At 44.8% G+C, this 11,303-nt stretch overlaps 1 protein-coding gene across 3 annotated transcripts; it reads right to left on the bottom strand.

The window, feature by feature from the left end:
• Nucleotides 1-296: 296 nt before the first annotated feature.
• Nucleotides 297-10,972, bottom strand: LOC148332869 (UTP--glucose-1-phosphate uridylyltransferase-like). Of its 3 annotated transcripts, none has more exons than XM_088303239.1 (10): nt 10,775-10,972; nt 6,741-6,856; nt 5,712-5,819; nt 3,026-3,211; nt 2,818-2,951; nt 1,999-2,284; nt 1,215-1,412; nt 894-1,136; nt 723-827; nt 297-521 (listed from the first exon to the last, which is right to left on the bottom strand). In XM_088303239.1, exons 2-10 carry the CDS (start codon nt 6,837-6,839, stop codon nt 414-416), a joined length of 1,467 nt encoding a protein of 488 aa, XP_088159365.1. In that variant the 5' UTR covers nt 6,840-6,856; nt 10,775-10,972; the 3' UTR covers nt 297-413. The 3 variants fall into 3 exon arrangements, with proteins under 3 accessions (XP_088159365.1, XP_088159366.1, XP_088159364.1); XM_088303240.1 differs by lacking the exon at nt 10,775-10,972 and adding an exon at nt 9,501-9,666; XM_088303238.1 differs by lacking the exon at nt 10,775-10,972 and adding an exon at nt 8,532-8,654.
• Nucleotides 10,973-11,303: the final 331 nt, after the last annotated feature.

Below are 11,303 nucleotides of genomic sequence, written 5' to 3'. Positions count from 1 at the left end.
CTCTTTTCTGTTTCAGCCTGTGTAGGTGGAAAAGCGCAGTATTTTGGATTTTGTGGAGGTGAGCGCATGAGCTCATGTTGGATGTCAATAAATCCAAACTATTGCGCAGAATGCTTTTCTACTTCTCAAATACGTGTTTGCACCCAAGTCCAAAATCCCACCTGCGTCCATGCTGTGAATTCATGACTTTTTTTTATTCATTTCTTTTTCCTGTACAGCAGGTGAAGCTGTTGTGACAGGGTCGGTGAATACGTGCACTTGGTGTCCCACATTTGTCCCCATTTCACAAGAAGAGCTTGAGACGACTTTTTATTTATTGACCTCAAAGACACACAGTCGTGGACAGTAACTTCCTGTATGGTGACCTCTGACCCGACGTTGCGGAAAAGAGCACTTTTGCTTTGCCGCCGCCGTTAGTGGTCCAGGATGCGTAGGTTCCCCGACACGATCTTGTTCTCCAGCACGGCGCCGGCGGGGATGTCGATACGGTCGCCGTGGTTGGCGATGATGATCACCGTTCCCTGCCCGCACAAATTCACACACGGATGGCGCTTGTGAGGGGAGCAAGTTCGGATGCGTCGCTGCTTCATTTGCAGCTCTTGTGCCAATTTCGCTCGCATTGAATGCAAGCATTCGGCGCCGGAATTTGGTTCGGTCGGCTCCTCTCTGCGTGACGGAGGTCCATAGATGGCGGGAAAGGCGTCGCAAGACTTTTGGCGTACCTTGAGCGAGACATTTTTCCCGAAGGTGACGTCTCCCGACACAGTAAGGTGGTCCAACTCCAGCATGTCCGGGATGCTGTCGAAGCGGGACAGGAAATCTTGGACCTGACGGTGACGACAAACAAGACCGTTAGCGTAGCGCCCACGTCACGAACGCTAGCGAGCGCCGACCTTGGTGAAGCAGCTCCCCAGCTTGACGTGCGGCGTGGTGGCGAACTCCCTCTTTTGGCTCATGGTCAGCGAACCGGCGTCCAGGCTGTAGAGGTTGGACATGACCAGCAGGAGGTCAGAGGAGGTCTTGACGGGCAGGAAGCGTGAACGCGGCACGTTGACGCCCATGGCGTTGCGGAAACTCTTGATGGCTGCGCCGACGGCCGTCTCCAGCTGGATCACGTTCTGACCGCCCTCCAGCGTCTGCGTTGACACACCCATTTGCGTCACCTCGCGCGAGACCAGGAAGTGACGTTACGCCACGGTGTGCGCGCGCCGGACCTTGGGATTGACGATGACCTCCATGTCCATGGCGTTGTTGTCGAGTAAGCGCTCGATGGCGCTCAGTGAGATCCACAAATTGTTGGTGTTGAAGATCTTGAATTTGGTGACCGACTTGAACTCGTCCACGTGAGCTTTGGGAACCTGAGCGATCTCCAGCAGCCTCAGGTGGTCTTTGTACTGAATCAGCGTACCGCCCTGGAAGTCACACTCACGCTCAGTCAGTTGGACACATTTTTGGGATCAGCGGCACTCCATTTCATTTGCATTGCGCTCCGAGCTTTGTGCTTTTATTTGGAGTTTCGTGCAGTTCACGCGTACGTTAGCTTAACGGTTAGATCCAACCAAGAGTTTCAAATTGAGGCTCAGAAAACAAACGTGCGCCCGCTCCAAAGAGGCAAAAGGTTACGTTGTGCGTAGAAATATTGAGTGTCCAATGTGAAAAATGCGAGCTAATTGTTTTGAAATGCGTTTCGGCTCTTACAATGATCAGGTCCGAAAGGAAAGCTCCCCTCGGATGCTGAGAGCGTGCGAACAGGCTTTTTTTTGGGCGTAATTGCACATCCGCTCCAGCAGTTGGCAGTGGCGCTCTCCGATGTAGGTTGGTTTTGCAACCGAAAGGCGATGATTTATGGGGGGGCGGGGGGAAGATTGTTTTCTTCTTGCTAGAAAATAATCATGGTTATGGATAAAAAACAAAGCCTCCTCCTTGTTCGGCGGGCTGGCGACAGGAAGCGAGCGGCGCCGCCCACAGCGGGTGGGGAGTGAAGAAGAAGCGGCGTACCTTGACATCGGCGCGGGTCTTGCCGGTGACCTCCATGACGAACTCGCAGCGTTTGTCGGCCGGTTGGCCGATGAGGCGCTGGAGGATGCGGAGGTCGACGGTGGCGCCCAGGTTGTCGATGTTGGACACGAAGATGTACTCCTTGCCGTCGTCCAGGAGTCGCCGCAGCAGGCCCGAGTTGGCCAAGCTCGCGTAGATGTCTCCGTGACCCGGCGGGTACCACGCCTCGGCGCTCTCCAAAGTCTTGGCGATGGGCAGTAGCGACTCTTTGTTGATGCGCGGGTACCTAAGCGCCAAACGCACGCTCACACTCCAGCGCAAGCATTTGGACTTTGCCCTTTTTAAACATGTCCTTGCGGGCGCCTGCTTGTCGTCGTTGCGTGTGCGCGTTCACGAGCCGGCGCCCGTCTGCGTCTGCTCTGGCGGAATGTTAAATGACCTACGATGTGGATTGTGTGCGTACCGCTACTTTTTTCCTCCATTTTCAACCGTGCCTCTAATTCAGCGGTGCGGCTTTTCTGTGCATTTTGCTTTCACCCGTAGGGGGCGCTCTCTAGTTGCCAAAATACGCTCAAGATATATTTTTTTTCCACAATCTGTGAATGGACCTTTATGCGCATTCACAAAATCGTTCTGAACGTGCACTAAACAACTGCGGCTTCTTTTTTTTTTTTTCCTCTCCCAAAAAGAATTGCGGCGGCTTGTATCCAATTCGGGAATTTATGCTACTTGGTGTACGTACTCGCCTTTTTTGAAAATGTTTTTTGTTTGCGATTCTGAGCATGTTTGTTGTGTACGGAACATGTCGCTGGTTTGTACCTGCTCTGGTTGAAGGTGTGCATCTTGAGTCGGTGGTGCTTGTACTTCTGAAGAATCTTTTTGGTTTCTTGGTCCGTGTTGAAGGAGTTCATCAACACCAGAGGCACGTCGGCATCGTACGTCTTGTTCAAATGCTGCAAAAGGCGCGCGCACGCGGGCAGAAGCAATCCGTGAAAGCGTGAGGACGAGGAAAACGAGTCTCGCTCACCTCGATCTGCCTGACGGTGAGGTCGAGGAAGGTGTTTTCGTTGCGGACGCCGATGAGACTCTTGGGGCCTTTGCAGCCCATGCTGGTGCCGAGGCCTCCGTTGAGCTTGACCACCGCCAACTTGTTGAGGCACGCCGCCACATCTGCCGGCGCGTCGGCCGCCACCATCTCCTCGTACGCCACCACCTCAACAACACAGCAGCCGCGTTTTTGCTTTGCATTTCCGATCCGGCGGGCGGCCTTGCCGAACAATGAATCCGTTTCAACTGAGTCCCGGAAGATGGCAATCGGATCATTTCATATTAATCACGAATGAAACCTCGGCTTCATTTTTCTTTTTTGACACTCGGGTAACTTCACGTTTAAGTTACGAACCGCTGCTCGAAAGCATGTCGAAGGGGTCTTTTGATCCGGTTTCCATGAGGGCTGAATGATTTGGACGGAAATTCAATTGTGGGCTTTTTTTTTTTTTTCAAAAGCCTCAATATTGTCATGGCAATTTCGACTTTTTTCAAGGTCCTCTGAATTGCAATAAACAAAAATCCATAAATGCTTTGGCTTTATCATTTTAGGCTTATGATGAAATAAAGCCACGAATGTCGATGAAAGAATATTTATTTATCGACTTGGATTACAGTTGCTCGTTTTGACTTTTAATGTTTGAAGTGTTCACGACGACAACTTGACAAAATGTAACCAAACGAGTGTGCTGCAGACACAAGTCAGGAAACCAGAAGTCTGATGACAAATTAAAAACAAATGAAAAAAAAAATTAAGCATTTCAAATTCTCACAAAACCAGAATACGGAAACAGGCGGACCGCACTTCAGGAGCACTCAACTTATCACGATAGTATGCAAGTAAATGCACAAAATAGAAATATTTAAAGTTGGCTGGAGGTTTTTTTTCCGCTTGCATTCGCCCACAATTTGAAACGGATTCTTCGTTCAGCCTTATTTTCCATGCACTGGAATTTCATCAACACGCGACAACGTGGTTGACGTCACATCAAGATAAAGATGTCCTTTATTAGTCCCACAATGGGGAAATTCGAGATTCGAACCCCAGGCCTCCTGGGGAGACTGGGTCCTGAACGCGGCGCCTTAGACCACTCGGCCATCCTGCACGCCATCATGACAAACACGGGACCACGCGGATCGCCAGTGGACTCAAGGTCAGGCGTCGGTGCGCGTCGGCAACACGGACGGTGACGAAACGCGCTGGGCCGACCCTGACGCGCGTTTCGACATGGCCGCCAGGAAAAGGCCAGCTGGTGTCTCAAGGTCGGCAACACGACGACTATTCCTGGCGCTGACCTTCAGTGGCGCCGCAGCTATTCCAGCAGCGTGCGTGCACGCCGCGTTCATTTCAAGGTCCAGCGCGTTCTTTCTTGGGCGGCGAGAGTCAGAGTCCAAGACGACACGGAGCGACGCAAGTTAACAAAAAACAACTCGCACCCGCCGGCAAGTGACACGCGCAAACATCATCAAGTCAGACACAAAAACCCTGCTCGATTCATGGCAAAAATCGGTCTGGTATGGAAGCGCAAGCAACGTGGCGCCGTTATAGCAACAATTGTTTAGCTTTTGATGACAGAGCTTGCAACGCTTTGCTTTTTAGCCACGGCTACGGTCATTTCTCAACAATTGCAAACGTCATTTTTAATTCATTCATTTGAATAACTTTTTTTTTTTTTTGCTAAAAATAATCATTCAAATACAGAATATATTGTACGGACGTTTAACGGCACCCCGGAAGCGACGAGGCTCCAAATCATATTTTTTCTTTGCAAAGCAACGACTTCACTTGGGGAGTAACTTGCTAACTTTGAGGGCCATTTTATGATTATTATTGCAGGTTAGTCCCAAGGAGCTGAAACAAAAATAAAAACATAATGAATGAATGAAGAACCATTTTTATTCCTCCAATTCACATTATGTATGCCATCAAAGTTGACTTCCTTGTCACGAAACTAAATTGTATAAAGAAAAAAAAAAGGTTTTCATTTCTTCCGCCGATCTCAAAGGGCAACGTGAAAACTCGAGATTAGTGTGAAAACAAGCAAACAAACCCGTGAGTGAGCAATTGTAAATATTTGCTCGTATATTGATCTACTTTTCAGCCGGTCGGCCGCTCCTCCCGGCTGATGTTGTGAAGTCTTTTCGTCGACACGGTGGATCCGATGAGTGCGGATGATTTCCCCTCCTGACGCGTATTCAAGGTTGGATGTTCTCCGCCGTTACGCGCCTCCGGCCAGATGTCTGGCAAACGTCACTCAAGCGCGCTAGCGGTGTCGCTCTATGGCTAGCTTAGCATTTAGCATGGCTTCTCCGAGTATGACACTTATTGGCCGTCACGCAGGCGACGATTCCTGACTTGGGAGCGACTCCACCGCATGTTTCCACGCATAAGTGCGAGCCACTTTGGCTTAAATTGTACGGAGCTTCCCACAAACTTTGACGAAAGGCCAGGGAAGCTTTTTTTTCGGAACCGACTTGCCGCTTCTTTATTTTGATGGTTGTCGCAGCGCTTGATTCACAGTTTTGCTGCGTCATGTGCATTAATGGGGCACAAATTCTTCATTTTGACGCGCAAACTGTGAAGCAATACCGCTCGTCTCAAGCCTTGTGTACTTGTGGATTTTGGTGACAGAGGCTCTCCACGCTGTGCTTTTTTTAATACTCACGGCTTCCTCAGGAGGGCGGCTGATTTTGAGCCAGTCCACTGCGGGACCTTTGACCTGCAGGAACCTGTGGAAGAGCCTCTTGAAGCCCTCAAAGTCTTTCTTGCAAGTCTGCAAGCACAACAAGACAAAAGCAGCGGATGATGAGTCACCGCCTTTGGCTTTTCAAGTCAAAAGCTCGCGTTAAGGGAAAAGACACAGCTTCCATTTTTTTATCCGTCCTTCCCCGCCCCTCCCCATCCCAGAAACTAAATGAATAAATAAAGCTTTGAGATGGTGCAAGGTCATTCTGAGAGGTTCTTCAAAGCCAGATTTGCAGCACACATTTTTTTTTTTTTATTTCAATTTCCAATTTGCAGCATGTGTGCACTGTGCAGATGAGCAATGCTGAATTAAGAAAAATTTGACTTTTTTTTATTTTAACAGTTGCTGTAGCTTAAATGACACCAAGTTGGATTGAATTTAGATGGTTCTGTACAACAAAAACATTAAAATCGGAGAATTATTCTTCAAATTAGCGAAGGAAGCAGTAATTGTTTTAATTATTATAAGCTGTCGGCAACTATAAAGTTTTTTTCCCAGTTGATCAAATTAAAAAAAAAACAACAACAAAAAAAAACATTATCTGTCCATTTATCCCAAAACAGGACATGCGTTCAAATTGACACTTCTGGAAATGCAAACCCAAAACCGATTGGGATCGAGATCCCCGTTTGGTCCGTAACATCCATAAAGATATGTTCCAAAAAAAATTGTGATTTCTGTTTTGCAAGGAAAGAGCCAATTCTTCCTTAAGGTCCTCTTTAGATTAATGAATGGATTATCGGAATAGTTGCTGATTAAATCGAATAATTGCTGCACTGCTACGTGAAATAAATTCCTGTCAAGTAGCAAACGTTTTTCGTACACCAACTGCAAATATTGAAGTTTTTTTTTTTTTTTTAGTATTTCTTGTCGGGGGGAAAGTTTGTGTTAAGGAGGACTTCCTGTTGCTGGTTTTGGCGTGACCTTTGAACTGTCCTTTCTTCTGACCTGTGCGTGGGCGTCGCCTGCGGTAGCGACCAGCTCGTCCAGCTCGCGGCACATGGACTCCTCGTGCTGCTGTCGAAGCTTCTCCTGGAACTCCGTCATGGCTCCCGCAGTGAGGTCTGCGAACAGCAAGCGCCAAGACATGTCTTTCTTTCTTTCTTTCTTTCTTTTTTTGGGGAAAGTCGTATACAAAGTCGGGCAAACAACCTTCGGTCAGTGGGTGAGAGAGCACTCCTGCCTGCCTGGGTGACAATGTATTTTTGGGGCCCATATGCTCCACTATAAATAAATTATTTTAATTAAATAAGTAAATTGAAATAATAAATTCATTGTATGACAGTAAAGAAATGTTTTTTAAATAATTAAATTTAAAAAATTCATTAAATATTTTTTAATGAATTGAGTAAATGAATTCAATAAATGAATCATTTATTAAATTCATTTAATTCAATAAATATAAATTAGATAAAGAAAATGTCAAAACAAATGATTGAATTCATTATTTCAATAAATAATACACTTATTTAAATAAATCAATACATTAAAAAGTGAATGAGATAAATACAAAAATGGAATGAATCAAATAAAAATAATAAAGAGAAAATTAATGAATTAACTTCATGCCTACATATATACACGGTACCAGTCAAAAGTTTGGAAACACCTTCCGATTCCTACGCTCTCAAACACATTTAGAGGTTCGAGGTCACGACTATTGACATTTAATAGTCGAAACATGGTTACATGACATTTACGGTCCATATTTTTAAAGATCTTTTGGATCACCTCTACAACAAACATTTATAAACGTTGTAACTCACATTTAAAAATGCAAACAATGGCAAACATTCATGACATCAAAATTTTATAAAAAGTGACAAATCTGTTATATTTTACTTATATTACTTATATATTTTTTTTAAATCCTCGGTTATTGTTGTTTTTATTGAGAAAGCAAATTTTAAATTCATATTTTTGGAATAAAGTCAAACCTTTTCTTAAAAAAAAAAGTTTCATACCTATTAAAAAATAAAAATAAAATAGTAATCATCATATTTTGAAGCAAAAAATGGGATATTTTCCCCCGAAAATGTCAGATAATTCCAAAAGCCACATATTTTCAAAGGAGAAGGTCAAAACGTAAAGGGGAAAAAGAAGGAACTTTCCAAATGCTACAACTACACGAACCCTAGTTGGACAAAAAAATAAAATTAAAAAAATTCCCCCCAGCAGTTTCACAAACCTTACGTGCACATTTTTTGGTCACTTATCTTTTTAATTTGCAACCTCAAATGAACAATCCACTTTGCAACAACAAATTGATCAAATTCACCTCACTCGCTGTTGAAAAAGTGAAAGTGGGGCACTTGATGGCTGCATTTTCATTTTTAGCCTGTTCTCCACTTTTCATTCCCCATTTGCGATGTCACCACATCACGTGAGACAGCTTCTTACGACCTCTGCCGCTCAACCTTCATTTGTTATTCCTTCAGGGAAAAAGCAACTACGAGCAGGTTCTCATTTGCAATGCTGACCAGGAAGCAAAGTTGGCAAAATGGAAACCATCTAAAGGGGGGAAAAAAAAAAAAAAATTGACAACCTGTTTTCGGCTGCCTTACCGGGATAAATAACCGCTCAATCAGAACTCAATGACTGCCATTGGTTTTAGTTCCGATTGCCAAGGCGGATTTTTTTTTGTTGTTGTTCTTTTCTCCGGTGCACAGCTAACAAAAAAAAAAAAAAAAAAAAGTGATCATCGATCAAATAATATTCAAAATAACCAAAAACCCTCACCCGCCACCGTCAGAGTGGACATGGCGTCACGCTGCCAACGTTTTGAGAATCCCACGTGCGCGTCAGGTAAAAGTGGCTCGCTCGCAGCTGTCAAAGCCTTCATCCTCCTCATCCTCGGTGGAGCGGGAGGTCACTGATTGACAGCTCCGCCCAGAAGCGCCTCAGCCAATCGCACACAGCGAGATCAAAAGGCGCCGGACAATGAGCGCAAAGTGAGATGATGATTTTTTTTTATTCACGGTTTAGCATTCATTATCGGTGCCGAATACGGAACATCGATCTACGTCATAGTGACAATGACATTTTTCCATTTCATCAGATTTCAAAATGGTAAGCCGAGCACTTTTGTTAAAAAGTTCTTTCCAAGGCCTCGCATTCACTTATTTGAAAATCTCTTTGAAGTCAGCATAGCACTCAAACCGGGTGAGCAAATAAACGGATCAAGTTCGGTCGCGACGGTGATGAACGCGAGCATCTGAAAAGGAAGCCCGTTGCGGCTGATGCCAGTTTTCATGTTGTTTCTGGAAGCTAGCTGGAGTTAGCACACACAGGCTACGTCGCACGCAATGTCTGGTTGTGGGACGCTAACATATTGTAGCGTCTACTGAGGATTTGGGCGGCATGAGTCAGCAAACTCACGTTTATTAAAGACCAAAACGCAGTTTTTGTTTAGCTGCGGTCGACATCGAACAGCAAGAGCGCACGTGCGACTTCCTGGTCACTCGCGAGTCGCGAGTGTTGCATTTATCAACTCGCACAGCTCAGCACGAAGGTTATTATCGGAAACAAAAACAAACTAAATAACAAAAAGTCAAATTAAAAAAACATTTTCGTTCACAAAATAAAATTAAAAACCAGACTGTGTCGGGAAAAGCGATAACTAACTAAAACGAAATTGTCCGCTCACAAAACTAACTAAATCGAACGATAATCGTGGAGAACAACAGCAGCCGGGAGGAAGGATACAACCTCTACGTGGTCTCCCGGACGAGTCGGCGGTCCCCCGTCGACGACGAATGTATCCTGCCGGCACCCATATTACCCCACGACTCGGTCCGGAGGACCGGTCAGGGAGAGGGCGCCGCCACTATCTCCTGCCACCTTTTGGCTATGGCTCCTGCGGTGCCCCCGACTCATTCCCCTACGGCAGAGGATTTTCGGCGACGCACCTCGCCCTCACAACGGCCTCTCCACCGAGCCGCAGAAGGTGATTGCGCTAGCTGGGCGAACCTTGGGAGGTTCCGCCCAGGCGCCAGCCCAACAACAACAACAACAGCATCATGGCAAAAATTGGGAGAAAACGCAACAGATTCATTTGAGATTATTTTGATTGCGTCTCGGGAAAAAAGCAAATGCATCATCTCGGAGACAAGTCTCATGGCCGCCTCTCACTCACTCACTCACTCTCAGACTAATCATTTTCTTCAAAATTTTCTTTTCTTTTGAAACTAAGTTTATCTAGACCATTTTCAATCAGAAAATCTGACTTAAGTGTTATCACTTTGTAACAAAAGAGAGATTTAAGCCATTTACACGCCAATTAAGGCCTTCTGAAAGTATTATTTTTACAACAAAAAATATACACGCCGACGATAATAAAAATGATCGATCTACTCACAAAAGATGACAACATTTTCAGCTCAATATTTTAATAGCTGTCATTCCTCTCATATTTGTTTCTAACCACACACTAACATGCAACACTTTCAACTTGTTTTGGCTTTTTAATTTTGTTGTTGTTCTGTATTATTTTTCTTGAGTTTTTTTTTTTATCCCGCGGAACAGATGAAGTAAAATACCTCACGGAGAAAATGACTCAGTACAAAAAAAAAAAAAAAAAAAAACTTGACCATGTGTTGTAACGTGAGCTTGATGTTGACTTTAAGAGCGGGCCTCAGAATGTCAAAGTTCAAATGCTGAACAGTAGCGATACAGTATTATGATTTTCAACATTAATAATTTTAAAATAAATTAAAATAAAATAAAATTTAATAAAACACTGTTTGGAAAAAATAAAGTCGTTTTCAGCCAACTTTTCCTACCCTGAAGTTAGAAAGGTTCACAAATTTCCGTATAGACGATGTCGTATTATTCCTAAAATTTTTGTGCACATTAATAGATAATGGGCGGAGTGATGAATAACTTAAGGTTATTGTGCAAATGTGCAAAACTTTCATGCAAACGCTGACATACTCGCGCTCGCGCACGCGCACGCGCACGCAGCACTTGTCACGGTTGCTCACCTCAAGATTCGAAGAAGCGATATCAGCCTCAGGAATGCCAAAACGCCGACGAAACGAACTCCGTCACTCCCCCTCCCCCCCAAGCCACGCAAAAGTGGACTTTAATGGGCCGAACGTGGTTTTGCGAGCTCGCTCAGGTAAACGTTAGCTTAGCCGTCAAGAGAGGAGCCCTCCACTTCCAACGCAGCCGTCACGGAAGTGACGCCAGGCCGAAGCTGATTGGTCACATTTTCCTTTTAAATACGTCCCTTGATGCATAATCCGCTTGTTGAATGTTGAATTGAAATAAGTGAATGAGGGAAATATACTGTTTATATAATTTGGTCATTAAAGGTCCCAAAAAATAATTTCGATATATTTTGTCAGTACTGCATTTAATTTATCATCAACTGTAACAAAGTGCAAAGTGAGCGTCGTTGCTGATTGGTTAGTCTTCGCTGTCAATCTCTAGCCGGATGTTTCACTTTTTCAACACGTAAATACAAATAAACGTAAAAATCAATAAATTAACTGAATTGAAATTCACGAG

The sequence above is a fragment of the Idiotropiscis lumnitzeri genome, chromosome 8 (assembly GCF_059441095.1).
Source record: "Idiotropiscis lumnitzeri isolate Australia: NSW breed Sydney's pygmy pipehorse chromosome 8, RoL_Ilum_1.0, whole genome shotgun sequence".
Taxonomy (NCBI): domain Eukaryota; kingdom Metazoa; phylum Chordata; class Actinopteri; order Syngnathiformes; family Syngnathidae; genus Idiotropiscis; species Idiotropiscis lumnitzeri.
This window is presented reverse-complemented; position numbering and strand designations above follow the sequence as displayed.

Bases quoted from the DNA above. Each gene is read 5' to 3' on its own strand.
- LOC148332869 (XM_088303238.1), bottom strand. From the start codon at position 8,643: ATGAGGAGGATGAAGGCTTTGACAGCTGCGAGCGAGCCACTTTTACCT. The intron at 5,820-6,740 runs GTCAGAAGAAAG...TTGTGCTTGCAG, and splicing joins CAGGCGACGCCCACGCACAG to ACTTGCAAGAAAGACTTTGA. The intron at 2,285-2,817 runs GTACAAACCAGC...TTTGGCGCTTAG, and splicing joins CACACCTTCAACCAGAGCAG to GTACCCGCGCATCAACAAAG.